Consider the following 23,520-nt stretch of genomic DNA (forward strand, 5'->3'; position numbering starts at 1 on the left):
ACGACCGGCGTACGACAGCACTAGAAGGTGTGAGCCGTACGTTTCCCTTTCTGATTTCCTTTCTGCCGGTCTCTTGGGGGGGCTGTGTCAGCGGGTGTGAGTGGGAGCGGAGCGCTGGAGGGGGAGCATGTATTCTGAATGGAGAATGAATGACCGGAGATGCTTTTTATTTAGTCGTGAGTGTAGAAATACTAATAAGACATACCAATAACGTAACTAACTGCTTGAACCATAATGACGAACCAATGGAGGCCTCATGCTACGACCGTTTGTACGGCAAGAAATCCGTTGCCGTTATTACGGCAGGTGGGTTGCCTCGGCCCTTGCTTGGACGGGCAGCATCCTGACTGCATGTTGTTGTCGTTGTTGTTGCGCGAATGTTGTTGTTATTGTATGAAATAACCGCCGGTGCACCGCCGCATGTGCTGATTATCACAACCCTGCTGGTGGTTGACGCGGTTGTTGTTTGGTACAACGGCCGTTCGTACAGCACCTTATTGAAACTGGTTGGTAGTTGGTCAATCTCTCATTCTGAGCTCATGGCGCCACATCGCACGTCACAGAAGACTTTCTGTACAACCAACTCGCTATTGAACACATGTCCTACGTTCCTTATGGGGGAATATCGTCCGTAGCTTGGAAATCCAACACGCGTATCCAGCTTCTTGTGCAATTGTACTGCACACTGTACGGCATCAGTTTTGCCCTCGGTTAGAACTGGCATTTAACGCACGGCTCTTATACCGGAGGCTTTTACCTTACTTGACGTTTACCAATCCCACACGCAGAATCCTCTGTTGCTGGAGACGGCAAGCTTCGGGACTTGCAAAGGATGGAAAGCGCCGTTTGCGCCGTCTGTTATATCAGAGGCTACCGCCTTTCCTTTTTATCCGCCACACTGCAGCTTCGTCACTGTCTACTGACCACCTAGTCCTGCCCAGCCCCCAAGCCACTGCGGCATGAAAGCGGATAATACACTCAAGTAGCCATACGGTGTTGGCACGCGAGCCGAGCCGTCATGTACCCCAAAGCCATATAAAGCAGCCTCAGGGACCGTCGGATGCCGTGCAATTAAGGGAATGAAGCGAACACCAGTGCACGACGTGCATTTCGTTCTTTTCATAAGTTCGAGGCAATTGTCGGATTGCTAGGGGCGGGGTGGCATCTGGCAGGTTCAGCCCATATATGTGCACATGTAAACGGGTAATAACGAGAGCGCGGGCTCGAAGTAGACATACATACATACATACATACATACATACATACATACATACATACAGTCGCGTGCCGTGAAGGCGTGCATGGCAAGCCGCAGAGACCAAGACATCGTAAAGGCACCGCTACTTTCAGGCCTTCAGGAGCGGTGGGTTTGGACTACGACCGGGTAGGGCGATGCAGTAGGGCTCTGAACAGTTGCCGCACTTACCACGCGCACCCAAACATGAAGGATTTTTTGGGATACGGTGCGCGCAACGCCTGGTTACCTACAAATCAAGCCCTGCTTGCAAAAAAATAGCTAAGATTCATGCGAACAGCGCGCCTGTCCACCCTCGGTACTTAGATATTCCCGCTCTGAGCATTGTAGCCTCAGTGTGGAGGCGAGCCCGATGAGCTACATAGCAGCCACGCTCTACATGCCGAAGCCAGTAATTTGCTCAATTTTATTGTACGCCTTTGAAGGCTGAGAGATTCGGCTATTTTTTTGGAAAAGAGGTGGTCAAGGCCTAACGCAAACGCTTGCAAGACATAGAAATTCCTTTAACAAACCACCTAAGGCATTGATGGTAACACGGTCATAGACAAGGCAGTAGAGAGTCTGTGGCAGAGCTTCTTTGCTCTCCCAATGATTTTGTAAAACGGCATAGATGGACAAACAATTATACTGATTTCGAAATAGGAAATGGAGTAATGCAAAACGTAACTGCTGTCATGGGCTGGCTGCACTACTTTGCATGCTCGTTCGTCGTGGAAGATCCGGTCTGGAAACTACCCTTCATGCGGTCCTGCGCATTTCATTAAGAACTTTATACTTATAGAAGGTTAAAGCATTGAGTATTACTGTTCTTTGCGTTTCACGTCTGTTTGCTTGCGTGTGCTGCGGCGTAACGCCAGCGCTTTAATGCATTAGTGCGCATACCACGGCGTTTAACGTTATTGTTAACTGTGGACTTAGGCCTGGTAGATTTGATCACATTTCTTGGTGCACATTGGCAAAAAACGCAAGCGCGGCGGCGAATGCTAGGTGCGTTTGCCTCTGCCCGGCAGCGCGCCAAGGTTCTTGGCCACCGGGAAGCAGCTTGATAGCCGTCCTTGACCTGGGGTGCAGGTGTGAAGGGACAAATGCTGAACAAGCAGCGGGCATTCGGGGACAAGGTAGGTCTCTTCGCAATCTCGCAAGACTTGCAAGGACCATTCCTTCGCAAACGTCAGCACGCCCTGCGCCTAACGCCTGGCAGCCTTTTGGCATCGACACCTTCCAACCGCGCGCACAAAACGCCAAACATCTCGTGCCGCGAACGTCCTTTTCCTTGCACAGCGCCTCCTCCGTCCTCACACGCGCTACACGGTGCATCCCCCTTTCCTCCCCTCCTACGACGCAGCTGCCTTATCGCGCTCGCTGCCCTCGCGCGCCTCGAGTGGTCGCCACTGCCGCAGTCCATGACCTGGCAAAGGTGAGATACGGCGTGACAAGCTAGCTACACCAGCTGCCAGCAGCACACGCGGTACGTCGCGTCCTCGCACGTCAGCTTTCCCATTCAGCAAACCCTCCAAGCTCCCCACAACCCTTCGAAATCTTGCACCCCACGGGCTCATCAAACTTTATAACAGACCTGGGCAACATGGGGTCCTGGACAGACAACCCCGTAGCCGTAGGCCCACATCGCGATTGCTACCCATGTGGTGCTCCGAAACCCGAGCACTGAGCACGAACCCCGGAAGCCTCCTAAGGGCCATTGGGAATGGACTGGAGCGAGGAGGATAGGGACTGTGGGGTGTTGTACGGGAGGTAACGCCAGCCTAGGCCAGTTGGATAGGCTAGGAAGGGTAGTGCACGAGGCAATGCTAGGGTAGGCCCATATGGTCTCGAGCAGTGCAGAGCAGCGCGGCAGAGAGCCACGCACGGCTCGACTCGTAGGCATGTATACTCCATATTGCCGTACTAGCACCGTACTGACACCGCATCGGGAAGAATTGTCGGCCAGCAGCGCTGATCCTTCCATGAGTCCCGGAAGGGGGGGGGGAAAGAGAGGCAAGTACGGCGATTCTGGTCCCGATTCTTGGCTTAGGGCTCTTAGGGTCTCGCTCCCATCCTCCAGCGGCCGCAGCAACGGAAGCAACGGTAGCAGTACACCATCATCATAATTGGCATCAATACCATCAGCAATAGCAGTAGCAGCAGTTACCTGGAAAAGCGTAACGGGCCCATACGAGCCGTGAGGGGGCCCAAGGGGCAGCGTGTGTGTATATATATGTATGCATGTATGTATGTATGTGTGGTTGGGTGTAATCAGGTCCGGGCAGTCTTCTGGGACATTGATCTATTGGACGGTTGCATTCGGGAACCTTTTCGAAAGGGCATCCAAGGCTTTTCTTTCCTTGCATGGCTATGGTGGCCGTGGGAATGGAGAGGCAGTGGGGAAGGGAAACAACGCCGCAATGGACAATCTTGTGTGGGCCTTACTTAGACCTGCCTAATCGTTTGCTCCAGGGCTTTTTATTCAGTGAGTGACGCCGCGCAAAATGCAAGTAGTTGCAAGTTACACGTTTCACATAAAATTGGGGCACGTTCGTAAAAGCACGTCCTGGGGCCGACCCGTGAATGGAAAAAAATTGGAAGCACTTCGCGATCTGTGCGATGCGTGTCATCCATACAGGGTTCGTTTACACGGGGTGCACTTAGCGGCCTCTGATCATCATATTATTATAAAGGGGCTTAAAGGTTCCCGAGTTGTTGCTATTGCTCTTTTATTTAATCCGGATCGAGCGATTAGGTGTATTATGTGTTGCATTTCTATTCTTCAATCAACCTCCTCGCCGCCGCCCAACGCAGACCGAGACAACACCGCGTCGGGTCGTGGTTACGGGCATGGGCGTTGTGTCTTGTTTAGGACACGAGCATGAGGAGTTCTACAACAACCTGCTGGCGGGCAAGAGTGGCATCTCGTACATTGAGGTACGGTACGGCGCACCTTAGCACTAATATACGAACTGGCCGTACTCCTGGATCCGAAAGGCACCATCGGCACCCGTTACAAAGTGAGGGATGTAATGGTGCATTTGCGATTTTGTTGTCAATGCGCTACCCCACTCAACCTCCGAATCTTCGGTTTTCGCCCGTCCCCGCAGCCAAATCGCAATCCTTTTCACTCACTTCCTCTCCTCTTTCATTTATTTGCCAACCCCCTAAGGGTTTCAATGCGTCCGATTACACGACTCGATTTGCTGGGGAGATCAAGGTACGTTGTGTCGTGTGTCGTGTCACGTTTCCTGCTGCGGTTTGACTTCAATTTCCCATCTCGCATCGTTAGAAGACTCCAGATTACATTTCATGACCGATGTGACAGTTATGGACATCGCAGAGGTGTGTCGCATTATGTGCATTTGGGTACCGGAGCAAAAAAGGGTGGCCGGCTGGACGTGCGCGTGCAATAATAACCTGTTGTGGAGAGGAAACGCGTCCCGGCCTGGCTTTTCGGACGGCCTGTACTACTGCTTCTTATTACATTTAAGGGACCAACTAGTGTTTAGCCCAAGAGAAACTCCGAACCCAACACCATCCACGACATGCTTTTTCAATCCTACAACTCGTTCAAATTGAAGTTCACGTTCTTTCTTCCGTTCGTACTACATCCGCAGCTTTCATTTGCCACTTGATACGTACATATATCTATATGGCGTCAAATTCTGTGCACATGCCCCGTATTTGTCTGTCGGATATGTCATGCTGTGTACGACAGTCCCTGGACTGCACGGGCTACATCTCCAAAAAGTTTGAGAAGCGTGTGGATGCCGTGATTAAGTATATTATAGTGGCGGGCAAGAAGGCGCTGGGCGATGCCGGACTGGCGTGGGACGGGCCCGCTCTTAAGGTACATGGGATGGAGGGGGGTGGCTGTGTGTGTGGGTGTGGGTGTGGTGTCGTTGCGCGGGGAAAGGGTTTTATGGATACACGACCTGAAGCTGCCGGTTGGGTCGGTCTGGGTTATAGAAGGGAAGAACTCTCACCCAGGCTAGGGGCCAAGGGTAAAGCTGCATGGGAAGGGAGGATGGAAAAAATGATAAGCAAGGTATGGACAAGCAAATAGATGGCGGTGAAAAGGTCTGACCAAGGCGTCTGACCAAGTACGTGGTTCCTGCGGTGCATGGTGGAGATTTTGAAGATGAGTTCATGAACCGCGGAAAAGGAAACCAGAATAAGGCAACAGCAATAGTCGGGAGCCTCCTCAGAGCTAACTTTGAGCAAAAACCGTCAACGGCGATTGTACGGCAATGAAACCTTGCAGGATCTGAATCGCATGCGTTGCGGCACGCTGATCGGCACGGCCATGGGCGGCATGACCAGCTTTGCCAATGCGGTGGAGGCGCTGGAGACCGCAGGTGTATATGTGCTCATGTGCTTATTAATATGTTTAAGTTTGGATGTATGTATGTATGTGTGAGAGAAACGGGAAGAGATAGTGCGACAGCGATTGGTAGCTAGTACTTGGTAGCTCAGTCGTTGTTTCTGTTGTGAGGATCATCCCCCTACACAGAAGTTGAGTAGAATGCCCCACAGTTAACCCTTTCTGTGATCGACGTCACCAACATCGCCACCCGTAAGCTCCCCTGGAGTTCATGTCCCCATATTGACCCCTACGTCCTCCGTCTGGTACTTTTCCCTTGCTCCCTACCACACGGCACGAACCCCAACCGCACAGGCTACCGGAAGATGAACCCCTTCTGTATTCCCTTCGCCATCACCAACATGGGAGGCGCCATGCTGGCCATGGACCTGGGCTTCATGGGCCCCAACTACTCCATCTCCACCGCATGCGCTACCGGGAACTATTGCATCCTAAGGTAACCCAGATGCCCGCCAAACCAGGGCCCCACATAACGGATCAACGTGTTTTCGGTGCCGTTACGGGTACACCGATAAAACGACTGTAACTGTCCGAATAGTCGAATGGCCTCTGGGAAGCTCCTAGGGCCTAATCGGACGCAGAGTGTGTATACATGTGTATGTAATGTATGTATGTTTGTCTGTATGTTTGTTTGTGTGTGTGTGTGTGTGTGCGTGTGTACTTTGCAAACTGGACCACCGTGCCACTACTGTCGCACCCAGAGGGGTGTAGAACCCAGCGGGGTTTTACACATTCCCCGAAGGACAGTTCTTTGAGCTCCTGGAGGTCTTCTTCACGCGGTCCTTTCTTACCACCACTGTACGCTTCCGCCGCGCCCGCCCACCCTGCCCTGCCCTGCCCTGCCCTGCCCTGCCCTCCCTTCAGCGCTGCGGAGCACATTAAGCGGGGCGATGCGGACCTCATGTTGGCGGGAGCAGGTGACGCCGCCATCATACCCTCGGGCATCGGCGGCTTCATCGCGTGCAAGGTTTGTACCGTTGTACCGTTGGTTTGCTCGTTGGTTGTGGTTGCCTGGGTGGTTAACCCTCGTGGAAAGTGTACATGTCAGGCGGCCAACTTTACAGCAACCCACAGACAATACACGCACACGCATACAAACATACAAACATACACTCGCACTTTTACATGTAGGTATTTACGTACATACAAGTATCATGCTGGATAGTCTATTATTCCAAAGCATGCAGTCCAGCCTTCGCGCCTTTCAGACACATTGTGACAAGGTTTTTTGCCACGGAGTCTAAGAACTTGCATGTTGCTCATCTCTCATCATCGAATCTGGTGCACTTCCCAGACCCTGTCGGATGCTCTACAAGCTGATGGAAGTTTGGTTGAGTTGGTTTTCAGTTTCTGACACCCGTACGCCCCGTCGGACGTGCTCGTTCGCAGGCCCTCTCCAAGCGCAACGACGATCCAGCGTCAGCTTCCCGGCCATGGGACACCAACCGGGACGGCTTCGTGATGGGCGAAGGCGCGGGTGAGGACTACTCAGTGTGCAGGTGGTGTATGTGGGGTGCGTGTGAGGAAAGGTCGGGGCTCTGGAAATATGTCCCCTGCAAACAATAAACAGGGTGATGTAAAGGGCCCCCCCCCTAACCAGGCCTTAATTCTCTCCTGATCTGCCCCTTCCGCAATTCCGCCTTGACCCTCCCATGACCCATGGGTCACTTCAGCCGTGCTGGTTCTGGAGGAGTACGAACACGCCAAGGCACGTGGGGCCCCCATCTACGCTGAGTACGTGGGCGGAGCGCTCACCTGCGACGCGCACCACATGACGGAACCCCAGCCAGAGGGGAAGGGTGAGTGGGAAAGGCGTGGGGGGGCTGGCGGGAATGACGGGGAGGGAGGGGGGAGGAAAAAAGGCGGAGACAGGGGGTGGGCTCGGGAACAGGGAGCACGAAGAGGGAGAGGGAGAGGGGAGGCCAAGCGGGCGCTGTAGGTAAGGGTGATGGAAATATATGGCTGATATGCGGGATGACACAGATTGCGTGCATATTGTAACTCAGATATCTCAATATGCTCAATAAGTGGGTTGCGGTGATTGAGCACTGGCAGTTACGGGACAGCCACGATGAATGGCTTGGTAACTTAACCAACTTAACCAACGGTGAAGTAACTGCAACCACCGACCCCGCAGGCGTCATCATGTGCCTGGAGCGCGCTCTGGCATCCTCGGGGGTCTCTGCGGAGGATGTCAACTACGTCAACGCACATGCCACGTCAACGCAGGTGCCTGAGGAGACGCGCGCGAGGATAGATATGCCGTGTGCCAGTGTGTGTTTCCTTGTCGTACAACCTGACCCGGTGAAGGTGTGCGTGTGTGTGCGTGTGTGTGCGTGTGCGTGTGTGTGCTGTGTGTCCGGCGCCTTTGGCCTTCGTTATCGCATCCTTGCATGCCCCATCCTCTGTATCTGCCTGCCTGTATGTCTGCCTGTATGTCTGCCCGCCTGGCCTCCTTGAGTGCCTTCCATGGGTCCTGGCGACCTGGCGTCCACCACAAGGTGGCCTTTGCAAGGACAAACCCTTCCCATCACGTAACAAACCGGATTTCATTTTCCTGCTAAATACACACGCACGCACACACATGCACGCACATGCACGCACACGCACACACGCACACCGCAGGCTGGTGACATGGCGGAGTACCGGGCCATCAACCGGGTGTTCAATCACGAGCAGCTGCGGATGAACTCCACCAAATCTATGATCGGTGAGGGGGGGGGGTACCATACAGTGTTGGTACATGGTTTCCTTCTGTGGAAGCAATGTCCTTGAACTCTTCATTTCAGGAGGGGAAGTGCAAGGGGAAGTAGTGGGAGAAGGGTTTCTTCTTCCCGTTTGCGCCCCTCACCCCCTCATAAATTCCCCTTTCACCCCCTCATAAATTCCTCGCGCATCATTCCTCCGCTTTGTGCTGAACCTTCCCCGAGCTGCACACAGCTTCATACATACATTGCGCTGTGTTTCGGCTTCGGCCCCCGGCTCTCGCGGCCCACAGTGTAATCTAAGACATACATACATTCTCGCATTTCGTAGTACTTGTCGACCTGCCTGCCTGCCTACCTACCTACCTACATAAATACATACCTACATACATATACACATGCAAACATGCAGACAGACAGACAGACAGACAGGCTTCCCTACTTCACTACATACCTACCTTTCCTCCTCCTAAACCCCGCTCTTTCTCTCCCTCCCACCCCCCCTCAGGGCACTTGCTGGGTGGTGCAGGTGCAGTGGAGGCGGTCGCCGCAATCAAAGCCATCCAGACAGGTGCGTATCGCCGCAACAAAACGACTGATAGATGGACAGGCAGACAGACAGACAGACAAACTGAGGGAATGACTGTAAAGGACAATGTGCGGAGGGATTGACTATATCCATAGACTAGCCAACGTAACATGCCGACGTCGTGTGCGTCTTCAATTTCGCCTTCCTGGCCTCCCTTCGTCTGCCTGGGTGCATCCTCTTACCTTTATTTCCATTGCTCGTCTTTCCCTTCGTTTGCCAGCGTCGTCTTTTATTTTGTCCGCCTCCTCTCAATCGTTTTCTTTCCGGTAGCTAGCCAGTAATTTAACCAGCCGTCCATGAGCTTAAACCTATGGGTCGCCAACCCATAGTTCAAATAAACCCCAAGTTAGAACCACTCAATAACAACTCCCCACCCTGTCAACAGGCTGGCTGCACCCCACCATCAACCTCCATGACCCTGAGAACGGTGTCGATCCAGTTCGTGTGGTGGCCGGTGTGAAGCAGCACCACCCAGTCAAGTGAGTGCTGTGTCCGCCAGCTAATGTACTGCCTGCCTGCCTGCCTGCCGGCCTACCTACCTGCCTGCCTACCTACCTGCTTGCCTACCTACCTGCTTGCCTGATAAGGCAACCCGGTGATTGCGTGCCTTTCTGATGGCCCGCCTGCCTGGTATGGCCTGACAGAACAGCATATGCCGAATTGCGAAATCAAATAACCTGGACATCACAGCACGTGACGGATTGGGTTGCGTGTTATCCAATGTGGACGGTGGGACGCAGGGATCGACACGCGTCTGGGTGGTTGGGGGAAGAGAGCTCCGCAGGACAACCCTTGTCTGCTCCCCCCCCCCGCATTTATCCACCTCACAGGTGTCTGTTTAAAGCGATTTTTTTATCATCTGCACACGAGATTTGCCCTGGAATATTATGGATTGGGACCTCCATTCTGTTGTGTGTTTTACACACTTGTTCTGGAGTGCCGTTATTCCCGAGTAACCTAGGGGCCCTTACGAGCCGGAGGTCCAGTGGCCCGTCTGGGCTGTCCTAAATGGGTAACAAAACGCAAGAGAAGTCCAAAGACGGTTATACCTCTCTTATACTTCTAATTATAGCAGGGCGCGATCTACAGACGATGAAAAGTTTTTCAGGCGGGGCTCGCCACTGCTCCTCATGCCTCCGGCGTAACTCGGGATTACATACTTTACCTACACACCTCACCTTTCCTTACCTCCTTCGGGGAGGGTGGTACACACCATATCGTTGTGTGTGCCTTCCTTTTTTATTCCTCATACCCTGCTTCTGCATGTCCCTCTATCATGCCCCCTTGCGTGCCCGACCTGTACACCTTCGTTATGAGGTTCTTCCTCCTTCCTTGCGTTCGCCACTGCCTCTTCTGTACAGTCACCTTTCAACCCTCTGTCCTTTCCCCCCTTTCCCCCACCCCCCGCCCACACACACATATGCAGGGTTGCGCTGTCGAATTCCTTCGGGTTCGGCGGCCATAACAGCTGCATCATGTTTCGGGGGCCGCCCCAGTAAGCGGAGTGGAGAAATGGCAGGAATGGTAAGGAGTTAGGCTCCCGGACGCGGTGCTGCTGCTGCGGTTCTTAAGCCCGGGAGCCTGTTGTTGGCTCTTCTACCACTACTTTGTGATGGCACCTAATCATGAATATTTGGAGTTGCGTGTGATGAGGTGCGGGTCGGGATGTGACATCTGACATCGAGAACAAAGTGAGGACCCCAACGGCGTCCTGGCAGCAGCAGCAGCAGCATGGCGGCTTGCTGGCAGTAGCTGTGCTATTGAGGTTTAGCCAATGCATCGGGGTGGCGATGGGGAGGAGGTGATGGATGGAAAAAAGAGAAAAGTGGGTTTGGGTCGAGGATGGATTTGGGCGGGGTAATGCAGTCAGCAGGCTGCTCGGTCGCGTTTGCACACGATAGTGCTTGAAAGATCGATTGGTATGTGAACGCATGCACAAGCGACGCATACACAGACATGCTCATGTACAGGGCGCAGCTGCGGTGTGCTGTGCTAGCTGGGTTATGGAAATTTGGTGGGGGTAAAAGCACATCATGTGCGATGCTCGTGCATGGGTGGGCGATGGAGGAAACACCGCAGGGTGTGGATGTGGGTGCTCGTGGTTGCGCGGGGCTTAGGAGATCGGAGAGCCACAACTAGGTTGACATGGTTGGGGCGGGACGTACGGGGCACTTGGGAATGGCCCCGGGGGGTCGGGGTCCTGGGGGTGTGTTAAGGAGATGCGAAGAGAGGCAGTCAGAGGGGGCAGCGTTTGAGGCTCTGTTCTTGCTCCTGGCGAGCCTATTTGCCATGGGCAAGCGGTGTGAGTGTGAGAGAGAGGTACAGAGGCTGCGTGAGAGAAAAGGGAATGTGTGAGTGGCTGTATGTCGGGAGTGTGTCTGCCTGTATGTCTGTCTTTCAATTATAATTAAAACTTACGTAGTTTTCCTGCCCGTATGTCTGTGTGTCTGTTTGTTTATTTGTGTGCGTGGCTGGGGGCTACACACTTTTGATACAGAGGGGTAGAGCTCTAGATGTTTGTGACGCAAAAGTTTGTTACTATTGTTGTTATTGCAGTTACGTGTTTTGGATGTGTGGATGAATATTAGCTGCATGTGGCAGAGATGGGTGCAGTGCACGGCATCTGTAATCGAATTTTTAACTCATGCATGCATGCTCGCCTGCCTGTCAAGTGATGTGCATGTAATTGAGGATATACATCCGGATCTGCCACGATCTTAAGATTTAGTGTGGGCAGTAACTGCAAATGCTGCATGATGGTCAACGTGCATGATGGTCAAACAGTTGCATCAACCTCACATGAAAAGGAAGTTGCACAAAGGAAGTTGCTAAACTTAGTTTACATGATGTGCACGGCCGACATCAAGAAGTAAAGCCCCGGTAGCAGAAGATTAGCTTTTTATGTTTCCATGCTTCCGTGGAGGGTGATACTGTAGCTAATGATCTGGACACCTGCTGCATGCCTACCTAGCTTGATCAGGTGGGTTCGAACCTCTGGACCATTTCTAAGCGCCTGGATGTGCATGTGAGATAGGCCGCATCCATGCGGGGCCTGCCTCGCAACCTTCAAAGTCCGGCCCAACCAGCCAGGAGCTAGCTGACCTGCGTACACGCTGCTCACTGCAGACTGAAGCGGAAAGATGAGCCAACGAACGCCACCGATTTAACTAAACCTGAACATCCAGGACCCAACCGCCGCAACCATAATAACCACCGCTGGACCTGACCATAGTGTTTCTAGCACTGCAAACTATGACAGATCGCTACATGGCGCACCTCTCCTATTCAGGATTAATTTAGGTTTTTTAGTAGTTCCCGTGGGGTGAGATCCTCGCCGAGCTGAGCAGCTTCGGCCTAGCGCTTCCCGCCTCCAAGTAGGGACATACGTACATGCGTGACACATAGACGTCCATTCCACCATCCCTCCTGTGCGCAACCGCAGCTGCCGCAGAAGTCACAGGAAACATGCCGACTTTACCAGTGGTACGTTGTGGTGCGTGCAGCAGTAGTGTGGCTGGACTGGTGCGCGGGGCGAAGACCCACACCCACGGAAGCAGCACCGAACCTGGAAAAGTAGGAGGCATGGCGCGACGTCGACGTCGGCATTGTGTTGCAGAAGCTGTTGCTACTGCTGCTGCTGCTGGCCCCATCCAACTCAGGCTTTATAGGCGTGTTACACCACTGGAGGGAAACGCACGGTTCCAGCTGCAAAACGCATTCGGTTATTATTAGTGATTATTATTGTTCGCAACGTTTGGCTGGAGGTACGCACTTTGCCGCTCACAGGTTACCCATATACAGGATGTCGCTACATGCTGCATGATGCTACCAATCCTGCTGCAAATGGTTTAAACATGGCGATGCAGTCCTCATGGTGAAGAGATTAGTGCACCAGATCATGTAACAGGAAGACGCCTTCTCCTTTCGCAACCTTGACATCCCCTGCTGCCCCTGCCACTCCTCCCCACCTTTCGACAGATGTACATACACGTGTCCTTTTAATACTACACGGGAACGTACCCCAAAGACACATACCTCCTCAAAACAAACGCATAACAAAAGCGCAACCACAGGCATCAGCAAAAGAATAGCATCCAACAGTAATAACATCGCCTTCAACATCCCTGCAGCTGGCATGTTCTGGCACGCACAGGACAACGCACGAGGCACAAATCTTGCTGGGCCCGCCAAGCCGTCAAGTCAACTCGCGCCAACACCGCAACCGCTGCCACAACAGAATGACAAGTGGAAAAAATCAAATGACAAACCAAATGCCTGCACATAAGGCATCGTATCCTCACACAATAATGACTACTCGTGCTCTAATTTGACGAACAACTTCGATCACCTACCAGGTTGACCTGCTCCCTGCTATTGCACATAGCGCACATTACAAGCATCAGACACACAAAAACACAAAACAATCAAGCACACGTGCTAAAATAAAACACCGCTCAAATTCCCTTAGGCTTCCCAACCCACAAGCCTAAGACAGGATGCGCAAGCCAACTATTCAAACTCAGCGGCAGCACCAGCTACCACCCATCGCGGAAGCAAAGGAAGCAGCAGCCCCCACAGCAGGAAGCTGGCACGGTTCCCAGTTCCCGGGTCTTCCTTGCTCCGCAGCCCATGCATTATAATCAGCGCCGGCGGCTGTTGGCACGCGCGCGAGCTAACAACGCTTCCCGCTGCGCACGTCGCAGCTCAGCCTCCCGTTGCTCCTGAACCCGCCGCCGGACCTGCGCAGTCGAACGTAAGGCAGGCTTGCGGTGGTCAGTTTTGGGTTCTAATACGTCGCTGAATGGCGGGCTTCGGGTAAGAAGCCTGTGAAGCTTACTTGCCGGATTCACTGTACTTTGCAGGGCAGCAGGGCCTGGTCGTATAATGCTACCGATGGGTTGCGACACGACAGAAGCCACGACAGAAGGGTTGAGGTAGGGCGACATGGAAACCCGGAAAACCCTGAACCAATCAGGTTTTAGATCGCCCCCACAGCAACACGCAGGTATATTATTACCGAGCTTCAATTAGGTATTCATTTTTAATTTTTCTATTTTACTTAATATTTTTGAGGAATAAAACATTACTATGACGTCGCGGGTGGGTGTAGTGCAGTGCATGCTGTCGACAGCACCTGTTTCGATTCTGTACCTGTCTATGAAATACCTGCATCCAACCAACCAACCAGCCACCCACCTGGTTTGCCTCCAGCTCTGGAACCACCACATCCCGGTAAAAGCGAGGACCTAGGACGGCCAGCGCAAGGGCAGCTCCCGCCACGCCCAGCTCCGGAGCCAGCTCCAACAGTCTCCGTACAGCCGCGTTATCCGCCTCTCCAGCAGGTTCTTGAGCGGGAGAGGTGGACAGCGTGGTCGTGGAAGCAGAAGCAGCACTCGAATCTGCGGGTACGGTGACTGGTGCTGTAGGAATGACAGCTTCTGCAGCTGCTGACTTGGCAGCAGGTGCCCCAGCATCCACAGCGATTTCGACCTTCACTGGCTCGGCCTTGACCGGCTCGGCCTTGACCGGTTCGGGCTTCAACTCGGCTTTGACCGGCTCAGGCTTCGACTCGGCTTTGACCGGCTCAGGCTTCGACTCGGCTTTGACCGGCTCAGGCTTTGGCTCGACCTTGACCGGCTCGGGCTTCGACTCGGCTTTGACCGGCTCAGGCTTCGACTCGGCTTTGACCGGCTCGGGCTTCGACTCGGCTTTGACCGGCTCAGGCTTTGGCTCGACCTTGACCGGCTCGGGCTTCGACTCGGCTTTGACCGGCTCAGGCTTCGACTCGGCTTTGACCGGCTCAGGCTTTGGCTCGACCTTGACCGGCTCAGGCTTCGACTCGTCCCTGACTGGCTCGGGCTTCGACTCGGCTTTGACCGGCTCAGGCTTCGACTCGGCTTTGACCGGCTCGGGCTTCGACTCGGCTTTGACCGGCTCAGGCTTTGGCTCGACCTTGACCGGCTCGGGCTTCGACTCGGCTTTGACCGGCTCAGGCTTCGACTCGGCTTTGACCGGCTCGGGCTTCGACTCGGCTTTGACCGGCTCGGGCTTCGACTCGTCCCTGACTGGCTCGGGCTTCGACTCGGCTTTGACCGGCTCAGGCTTCGACTCGTCCTTGACTGGCTCGGGCTTCGACTCGGCTTTGACCGGCTCAGGCTTTGGCTCGTCCTTGACCGGCTCGGGCTTCGACTCGGCTTTGACCGGCTCAGGCTTCGACTCGTCCTTGACTGGCTCGGGCTTCGACTCGGCTTTGACCGGCTCAGGTTTTACCTCAAGCTTCGCTTCCGGCTGCAGCACCGGCAGTGCTGCCCTTCTCCACAACTCCCACTGCCACCGTTTCGCTGACCGGTTCCGGAGCTACGACCGCGGAAGGAGATGCTGCAGCAGATGCACCCAGCATTGCGTTAGGCACCGCGGGCACTCGCTCTGACGGTGGTGTGAAAGCACTCAACGTCCCAAGCAGAGACTCTTCCGATGGCGTGATGGAAGCGGCCGCTGCCGCAGCAGCTTCCTTAGCCTCCGCCAACGCCTCGACAGGCTCATCTCCAGCCAGCTCCGAAACCACATCCGCTGCCAGTTTGGCGGCGTCTGCGATGGCCTGCAGCAAGTCGACATCCAATACACCGTACGACATGACACAGGACGACACAGCTTGACGTACGGCACAAACAATATCGAGGATAAGACCCGTAAAGCACGGAGTCTCTATTATATAAGTGGCAGTCAAAAAAGGTGTATAATAGTGAGCAATAAGCCATTGAGAGCTATTGCTGAGGGATTTGGCAAGAGCGTTGTGATTCTCCGCCGCTCCCGTTGCATGAAGCCTTCCCAAATGCTGTATGCTGCATGCAAATGTATGTATGTATGCCACATGTGTATGATTGTGTGTGATGCTCCAAATGTAATAAAAATTATGTGAATGCTTGTATGAGTGAGTGCATAGGTGCATCACGTGCTTCCAGGGGTGTACTGCAAATAGGTGCAGGCCAGTACAGATGCAGGCCAAGGATGTACAGCAAAATAGGCCGTACGCACATGCTTCGTCGATGCTACAGTCAGTCATATGACGCGACATGTTACCGGTCAGTACGGCAAATGTTGTCTGACGTGTATTGCAGTAGAAAGTGATCACCATGGCATCCCAGGAAAATATTTCACTAACGACTCAAGTAACAGTAACATAAAACTTGTAGCATTATTTCGTTGGTCGCAGCTCACGAGTTCCTGCTGTTGGAGCACTCGTTTTCAGCGCACCTGGGCATCCGCCGCCACAACTGCCGCTGCCGCCGCCGCCGTCTCCGCTGCTTCAACCTTAAGCTCTTCCAACGCCGCCTTCTCAGAGGCCGACATCGGCGCCAAGGCCGCCTGCACACGCCGTCATCATTAAGAGAACCACCCACCATCACGCGGGCGCGCGCAGGGACACAGGGCTCAACTCCTCTTCCCATATTTTGTTTGTACGCATGGAATGCATGTCAACGGAAAATATCTAAGTAACTCAACCGAGAGAAACTGAGTTAAGTAGACGGAAGCACCGAGGAAAATTTCTTATAAATTATTTCTTATGAGTCCAGTCCTTTTGAAGGCTTTTAGGGTTTTAGACACCTTTTCCCCGATGGTTACATATGTACATGCAAGCGCTGTCATGCATAAGTCAAGGTGAAGCCGGGGCTCAGGTTTTCTGATTTAGGCTTTCTGATTTAGGCTAAGCGCGGAGGACCAAACAAAGCGCAAGGCGGCGCGAAGGATCTATCTTATCGAGTGGGTGGATGGGCAGTGAAGTGCTGAGAGTCGCTAGGAGGGTTCGCGCATCTAGGGGGTGCGGTGGTGTGGCGGGGTCTCGATGATAAAGACGAGGCTAACTGGCCGTACCAAGCCCGTTTTGGCAGCCGGCGCCGCCGCCACTACCACTTCCGCTGCAGCCTCCGCCGCCTTGGCATTGCTCGCCGCTAGGTCCGCCACCTCCTGCGCCACCTCTGCCACATCGCGCGCAACGTCCGCCAGTACGGTGAGCTCCATGGCAGGTGCGGCCGCGGCCGCCTGGGCCACCGCCGCCGCCGTCGCCAACGCCTCCTTGGCTGCCATGGCGCCGCCGCCGGCCGCCGCCGCCGCCTCCGCGGCCTCTGCCGCCTCCACCACCAGGGCGGCCCCGTCGGCTACGGCGTCTGCACGCTCCGCCACGGCGACCGCCAACTGCTCGACGACATCCGCCATAGCCACCAGTTTGGAGGCGTCAGCCGTCGTCGGCATCGCCTGCGGTGCACGTTTCAAAAGAGCAGTGATGAGATTCAAGAGGGCAGTGATAAGATTCGAAAGGGCAGTGATGAGATTCAAGAGGGCAGTGAAAAGCGTCGGGTGGGATGGAACTACAAGCTGGCCTTTACTAGCTTGTGAAGTGAAGTAGTGGGATGATAGTCTTTGAGACGGTTTATGATCCCGGAACCAGGCGAGCGGGCACTGGTAGGATTGCGCATGAATGATCAAGCGCGTTAGCATGCATCCGTCACAATGCTCTTTGGCCTGGACAGGGGTGCGGGGAGGGGTGGCAAGATACACGGGAAACAGACAGACAAACAGACAGACGGACAAGCGGAAGTGCAGACGAGCGGACGACAGACAGACAGGACGACAGACACACAGAGCAGACAGGCACCCAAGTCATATCTCAGGTACAAGCAGGCCACACAGCGAAACACATGCCGTACACTGTGCCACGTGAGATACCTGGCACCGGCTCCCGAGAGCAACATTTTAAGGAGGTACGACATGCACACCCTCCACACCCCGTCACCGTCCCCGCAGTTCTCCCCACCTCTTCAGCCGCCAGCAATGCGGCCTCTCCCGGCTTGACCTCCTCCGCCACCTCAACCGCCGCGGCCGCCGCCGGCACCGCCGCCGCCGCTGCGTCCGCGATCTCCGCTACAGCCGCCGCCATGTCCGACACCGCGAATGCAATGTCCGCAACAGCCAGTGAATCCATCTCCGCAGCCTTGGCCACTACAGCCGCCGCCTCCGCTGCCGCAGCCACCTTGGCCTCCCCAACGAACGGCATGTCCGCCTGCCGTACATCGACCGCCACAGCCGCCGCTTCCGCCACCGCTGCGATTGCTTCCGCGGCCTCTTCTGCCGCTGCCGCCAGGTCCGACATTGCCAGCGCCATATCATTCATGGCTTGCTCCGCCACCGCCACCACACCCGACGTCGCCTCCGCCTGCACCGCCGCCGCCTCCGCCACCTCCGCAATGACATCCGCAGGAGACTTGGCGGCGGCAAAGGCCTTCATGGGCGGCGGAGGCGGCGGCGGCGCCTCCAGCTCCTCCACCGGCTGCAGCGAGTACACCGCAGCCAGTGCCTGTTGCAATCCAACCAATGGTTCTGGAGCCCCATCAATAGCTTTGGCCACAACCTGTTCTGCGTCTCGTACGGCACCTGCAATACACATGCGCATCGACGGCAACCGTCACGATGGTGACGAAAAATATTTCCTGAATTCTATTTTTTTAAATAAAAAAAGACCTAGGGCTTTTTACCCTAGGCCTTAAGCTGGTGTTTGTGCACAAGCTTGTGAAGCAGTACGACAACCCCAGGCCAATCCACCTGTTCGTAGTTCACACCTTCAGCAAGGGGGAGCGGCGGGAAATGTCAGGAATCGAGTTCCAAGCTTATTTTGATGTTTAGGTGATATCGACCAGCCTCGATGCTCGCACGTCGATGCACCATCATCACCGCAACGTACCCTCGTACATGATGCATACCGTGGCGCAACTCTTCCTGAAGTCACAGCTCCTAGGAATCCTAGGAAGCGTACTCCGGTGTGAAGGGAGGGGGTTGGACTACCCGTCGTTTTATTTCATTTCAACATCCTACACATGGCGCACAAATGGATGGCGCAACCCTGCGGCCGCACGCTGCCCATCATCAGGGCAATGAATGCACAACAAACCTGCGGCCGCACGCACCTTCGAGGATGATCGTGTTGGAAACGGGCACGGCAGCTGACAGCACCGCTTGCGGCGGCACCGCCGCTGGCTTCGGCACCGCCGCCGCAACCGTTGCGTCCAACGGCACAGGGCCATCGTCATCGCCGTCATACACGGTGCCGTCAACGATCGCCGCAGCAGTAGCAGTAGCAGTAGCGGAAGAGGCGGCGGGCATTTGCGCGACTACAACAAACGGTTCCGCCGTTCCTGCTGACGTCGGCGCCAATGCTGGGACCGCAGCCGCCGCCACCGTCGGAGCCGCCGCCATGGCCGCAATCAGAGCCTCAGCCGCCGTCGTCTCCTGAAAGCCGCCGGCGTCAGCGGTGTTCAGATTGGCGGCGGCAGGCGCAGCCGCAATCTGAGCTACAGCGGCCGGCGCCGGCGCCGCTACATCAGGTGCCTCGGCCACCGCTTCAGCTGCGGCCGTCGCAGGCGCTACTGCCACAATGGCGACGGTCTCTGCAATGTCGCTGTCGCTACTGCTAGCACTGCTTGCACCGCTGTCGGGTGCGAGCTGTAGCTCTGCGCTCCAGGCAAACACACACGCACACACACATACATATGTATATACATACCACAAAATTAAATAATGATTTACGATACCTGATCGGTGAAGATGCTTCAAAAACAGCACTTCACCTAATTCATCCTGGATCACAGCTGCGAGTACCACAGCTTCCACTGACCCATGGGTCAATAGTTCCTGGGTCCAGGAACCTCAGCCGCCTCAACGCTTACCGATAGCCTCGAGCAGCTCCTCGCAATCCTCCAACAGCTCCGCAGCCACCAACAGCGACTGTGGCGCCGCCGTCACCGCCGACGCTACTTCCGTCGACAACACTGACACTGGCGGAGCCGCCAGCTCCAAGACAAGCCTAACCGCCGACGAGGCGGACTGCGTATCATCCGCCGATTTTGCCGACAATGGCGACGACGGCGCTGATGCAGTTGCGAAGTCGGTCAACTGGTCAACTGGCGCATCGGCAATCGTAGCGATGAGGTTACTTAACGGCGTCGCCGCCGCCGCTGCTGCCGCGGCGGCGCGCTCCTCCTCCACTGCCTCTTCCGCCATCGCCCTGGCAGCATCAGCCACCGCTACGACGGCAGCCTCCCCATGCGACGCAAGCTGGGGATGGTACGACCAACCGAAAGGCAGTTTAGTTCGTTACCCCATTACGGAACAGTACCATTGCCCAGTTGCCACAGTTGGCAACTACTCAGTAAGGCGGGCATGAACGTGAAAGAGGCACAGAAATAGGTATATTTGTCCCAACCGGCACGCACACATATGCTCCTCCATCCGCCCACCACGCATGTCAAAACCATCCGGGCCGTACAACCTGTCGTACGTACACAATCAACGAACAACCACAACCACCCATTCCAGAACCCACCCTATCCCCACTCAGGGTGCGCAGCCGCGCCTGCTCAAGGCACAGAGACACACACACAGACACACACACACACACACACGCACACACATACACATACACACACACACACGCTCAAACACACACACACATACACGTGTACACACACGCGCGCGGAGACACACACACACACACGCACACACACATACACACGCATACACACACGCGCGCGCACACACACGCGGACACACACACGAAAAAAAGGCACCAGACTGCGCAAAATGGGGTATCGGACCCCCCTCGCGCCGCTCTTCCCCCCGGCTTTGCGTGATGCCGGATGAACGCTGCTCCGTTTAGCAGTTTCCCCTCGTTCGTGAAGGGCCTCAAGAGGCCATCTGCCCCTGGCCAATGCCAGAGCTGATAGCTGTCCCTCGCCAGTGGCCGCCATGTCAGATGATAATACACAACAAAAATGCACACAAAACATAGACATGTTTGTACGAACAAACAAACAAACAAACATACATACATACATACATACCTGGACCAGCAGTCCCTGCCGCTTCTGCAGCTCCGTCAGCAGGGCAGAATCCGCTGCCATACGATCCAAAAAGGCATCACTGCGCAATAGCCGCGCGATGAGCCGTTCGTTGGACACCAACTGCCGGAGCAACTCCTCAACTAACTCCCGGTCGTCTCTCTACGTGAGGGATTACATACATACATACGTGGGTGACATACACGTAAGGGGTGAATTACATATGGTTAGAAGAGGGTAACGCAGATGGAGATGCGTGCCTCTGGTGTAGATGGCGTATGGTTTAATGTTGTGACAGATAGAAGCAACCTAAAGGAACGGCACGGACATGTGTATGTCCACAGGGTCTCGCGCGGCTTAGGATTTTATTAGAAATAACGAGAAGAGGTTCCCAGTGGCAAGTTCCCAGGAAAAAACCGAAGTCAGCCATACGTCCATGTGTTGTACGGCATGTGGAACATGGTTCCAAGAGCGGCTGTGTTCAAGAGCGGTTGATGGCAGGGTTCGGCGAGTGCAACTCCCCAAATCCAACCAACATCCACACCAGAAGTTTCAGCCCCCCAAAGCTTCATCATATCCTACCGTGGTCTGCGAGTCCGAAGCCAGCAGCGACGGTGCATTCGGTCCCAACGTCCCTCCGCTGCCACCCGGTGAGCTGTCTGCGGTTGGTTGGTTAGGGGAAATGTGCAACCACTACCGGTAACCGACAACGAACCCAAACCATCAGCCGCGAGATCTATATGACACAGCAGAAGAAGAATGGAGCGATCGACGTCAACGTGTGTGCGCTTGTATGTATGTATGTAAGTATGTACGTGTGCGCTTGTATGTATGTATGTATGCGTGTGTGTGTATGTGCCAACATGCACGTTTGAGATCTGGGTCGTGTGTGTGAAGGACGTTACGCCATTGAGGCGTTGTGACGTTACGTGTGGCCATTGCGGCAGTAAAACACCGTTTGAAATGTGGTGGTCGTTGGGTATGTGAATGGATGGTGGCAGGGACGACAGTGCGCGGCGACGGGTGGAAGTTATCATGAGATGCAGGGATGGGTGGGGGTGGGGGTGCATGGAGGTAAGTACGATAAAGAGTAGATGGGACACGGAGCAATGCAATCTGGATTGTTGTAAGCTGGGGTCGGACGGGGAGGGAGGAGAGCGCCTACCTGCAGCAAAGATCGAGGTCGAGGCCTTGGCTGCCGATGCAGAGGCCAACGCGACATCTACGGCTCCAGAAGCGAAGGATGGCGTTGCAGAGGAAAGGAGCAGCGAAGCGAGGGTAGACACCGCGAAAACCTTGCTCGACGTGTTCGCCAGCGCGCCATCGCTTGGCCCAGCTTCGGTGATAGCGTCCGCATTGCGATTGTCGCACAGCGGCGCGACGACGACGTCCTGATCGTTCAAGCTGGCGCCCCGAGCAACCGTGCGTCGTATGAGGGAGGCTTGATGTTGCTGCTGCGAAGATGCAGGTGCGCGTGCCGCGGCGGAGGCTGCACGCGGATTGGTCCCAATGCCAATTGCCTTTGGTGGTGCTGCAATCGGGCCGGTCCTCTGTAAGGAGATATGAGTATTTTGCATTGTGTGCTAAGAATAAACTTGGGGCCAAAACACTGGTCGGAAACTACACGCTTGCACGGTCGCGAAGCTAGTTGCGCCCTCGCAGGCCCAATGTATTGGTTATATAAGCAAAGCAGAAAAGAACCTTACGATTAAAGGACTACCCATCAAATAAGCAGCGCCTGGCTTTAATGTCCAGGTCGCGTAGTAGAGTTGCGCAAACTTGCAAATGTGGTCCCCAACTTGGACGGACAATAGATTTTTCAACTATGACTACGAGAATAGTGAGGAAGTTTAAAACATACAATTGATTGGGATTCCTGAGGACGAGCTTTGAAGAGAACGGCTCCGAGATGTGCTTGATCGGTTTCTTTGCGGATATAACGCTTTTTAGACTGTTGCAGAACCTGTCGCATCATCCGCCACACACCTTTTCAACTCTATCACGCTGTCATTGATTCCCTTGGGGTCCAAACTTCTTGATGCAGTCGTCTATAAACATGTTCGTGTAAGTATATACCAAACCAGGTTCACCTACCACGGCCCTGTCACCTGGATAGTCCGAGAAACACCCTCATTTCAAGTCGTCAATTTAAACGAAGCATTATCCATGAAACTGCGCTCACGTTTCACGCTACTATTGGAGAGGGAATAAAGACAGAGCTCATGGCAAACGATGCGGCCTATCTTACATGACCATTTCATTTCTCCGCTAATGCCCCCCTGATCCTCCTTGCTAACTTGATCACTTGGGGGCCCCCTGCGTGCCTTGTTGTTGGTCTCCGCTGTAACGCCTCCCAGCATTTTTTTTGTGAGCCAGGGGGGTATTTCATCACCCGTGGCAGCTACCCTGCGAAACCTGCCTTCCCCGGTATTTCGGGGCACCCTCATCGAGTGAACTTCTCAGTGGATCGCTCAGGTTCCGCACCCACCACCAGCATCCAACGGAATCTGCCGGGTCGACAGCGGCCCAACTCCATTCCTGGTCGGCTCGCAGGTTAACTTTATCCCAGGTCACCACCGTCCATCAGCAATACCTTCCACCATCGGAAGGATTTTCGACCCTGACAGGTCTCGATCCTGGGACCTCCCGGAGGCAATGGTCGCGCGTTCTGTAATACATTTGTCTTTTTCCATGCTCAATTCATCCGGCCAGCC

General features: G+C 54.6%; 2 protein-coding genes across 2 annotated transcripts; one reads left to right on the forward strand and one right to left on the reverse strand.

The window, feature by feature from the left end:
* The first annotated feature begins 2,046 nt into the window (after nucleotides 1-2,046).
* VOLCADRAFT_104947 (uncharacterized protein) lies at nucleotides 2,047-10,580 on the forward strand. Its single transcript, XM_002950948.1, has 16 exons — nucleotides 2,047-2,242; nucleotides 2,327-2,373; nucleotides 2,601-2,672; nucleotides 4,052-4,174; nucleotides 4,410-4,457; nucleotides 4,959-5,090; nucleotides 5,505-5,598; nucleotides 5,919-6,060; nucleotides 6,489-6,591; nucleotides 7,014-7,101; nucleotides 7,298-7,423; nucleotides 7,762-7,853; nucleotides 8,250-8,334; nucleotides 8,838-8,900; nucleotides 9,304-9,397; nucleotides 10,345-10,580. Exons 1-16 carry the CDS (start codon nucleotides 2,236-2,238, stop codon nucleotides 10,415-10,417), a joined length of 1,389 nt encoding a protein of 462 aa, XP_002950994.1. The 5' UTR covers nucleotides 2,047-2,235; the 3' UTR covers nucleotides 10,418-10,580.
* Nucleotides 10,581-12,807: 2,227 nt separating this feature from the next.
* On the reverse strand, nucleotides 12,808-22,383 carry VOLCADRAFT_104948 (uncharacterized protein; the record flags this gene model as incomplete). Its single annotated transcript, XM_002951045.1, has 11 exons — nucleotides 12,808-13,657; nucleotides 14,115-15,206; nucleotides 15,265-15,516; nucleotides 16,173-16,283; nucleotides 16,791-17,438; nucleotides 17,731-18,347; nucleotides 18,878-19,420; nucleotides 19,637-20,024; nucleotides 20,810-20,968; nucleotides 21,389-21,465; nucleotides 21,972-22,383. The coding sequence occupies 11 exons, from the start codon at nucleotides 22,381-22,383 to the stop codon at nucleotides 13,559-13,561; spliced, it is 4,398 nt and encodes a 1,465-aa protein (XP_002951091.1). The 3' UTR covers nucleotides 12,808-13,558.
* Between the last annotated feature and the right edge of the window lie 1,137 nt (nucleotides 22,384-23,520).

This window comes from Volvox carteri (assembly GCF_000143455.1).
Source record: "Volvox carteri f. nagariensis unplaced genomic scaffold VOLCAscaffold_21, whole genome shotgun sequence".
Classification (NCBI taxonomy): Eukaryota; Viridiplantae; Chlorophyta; class Chlorophyceae; order Chlamydomonadales; family Volvocaceae; genus Volvox; species Volvox carteri.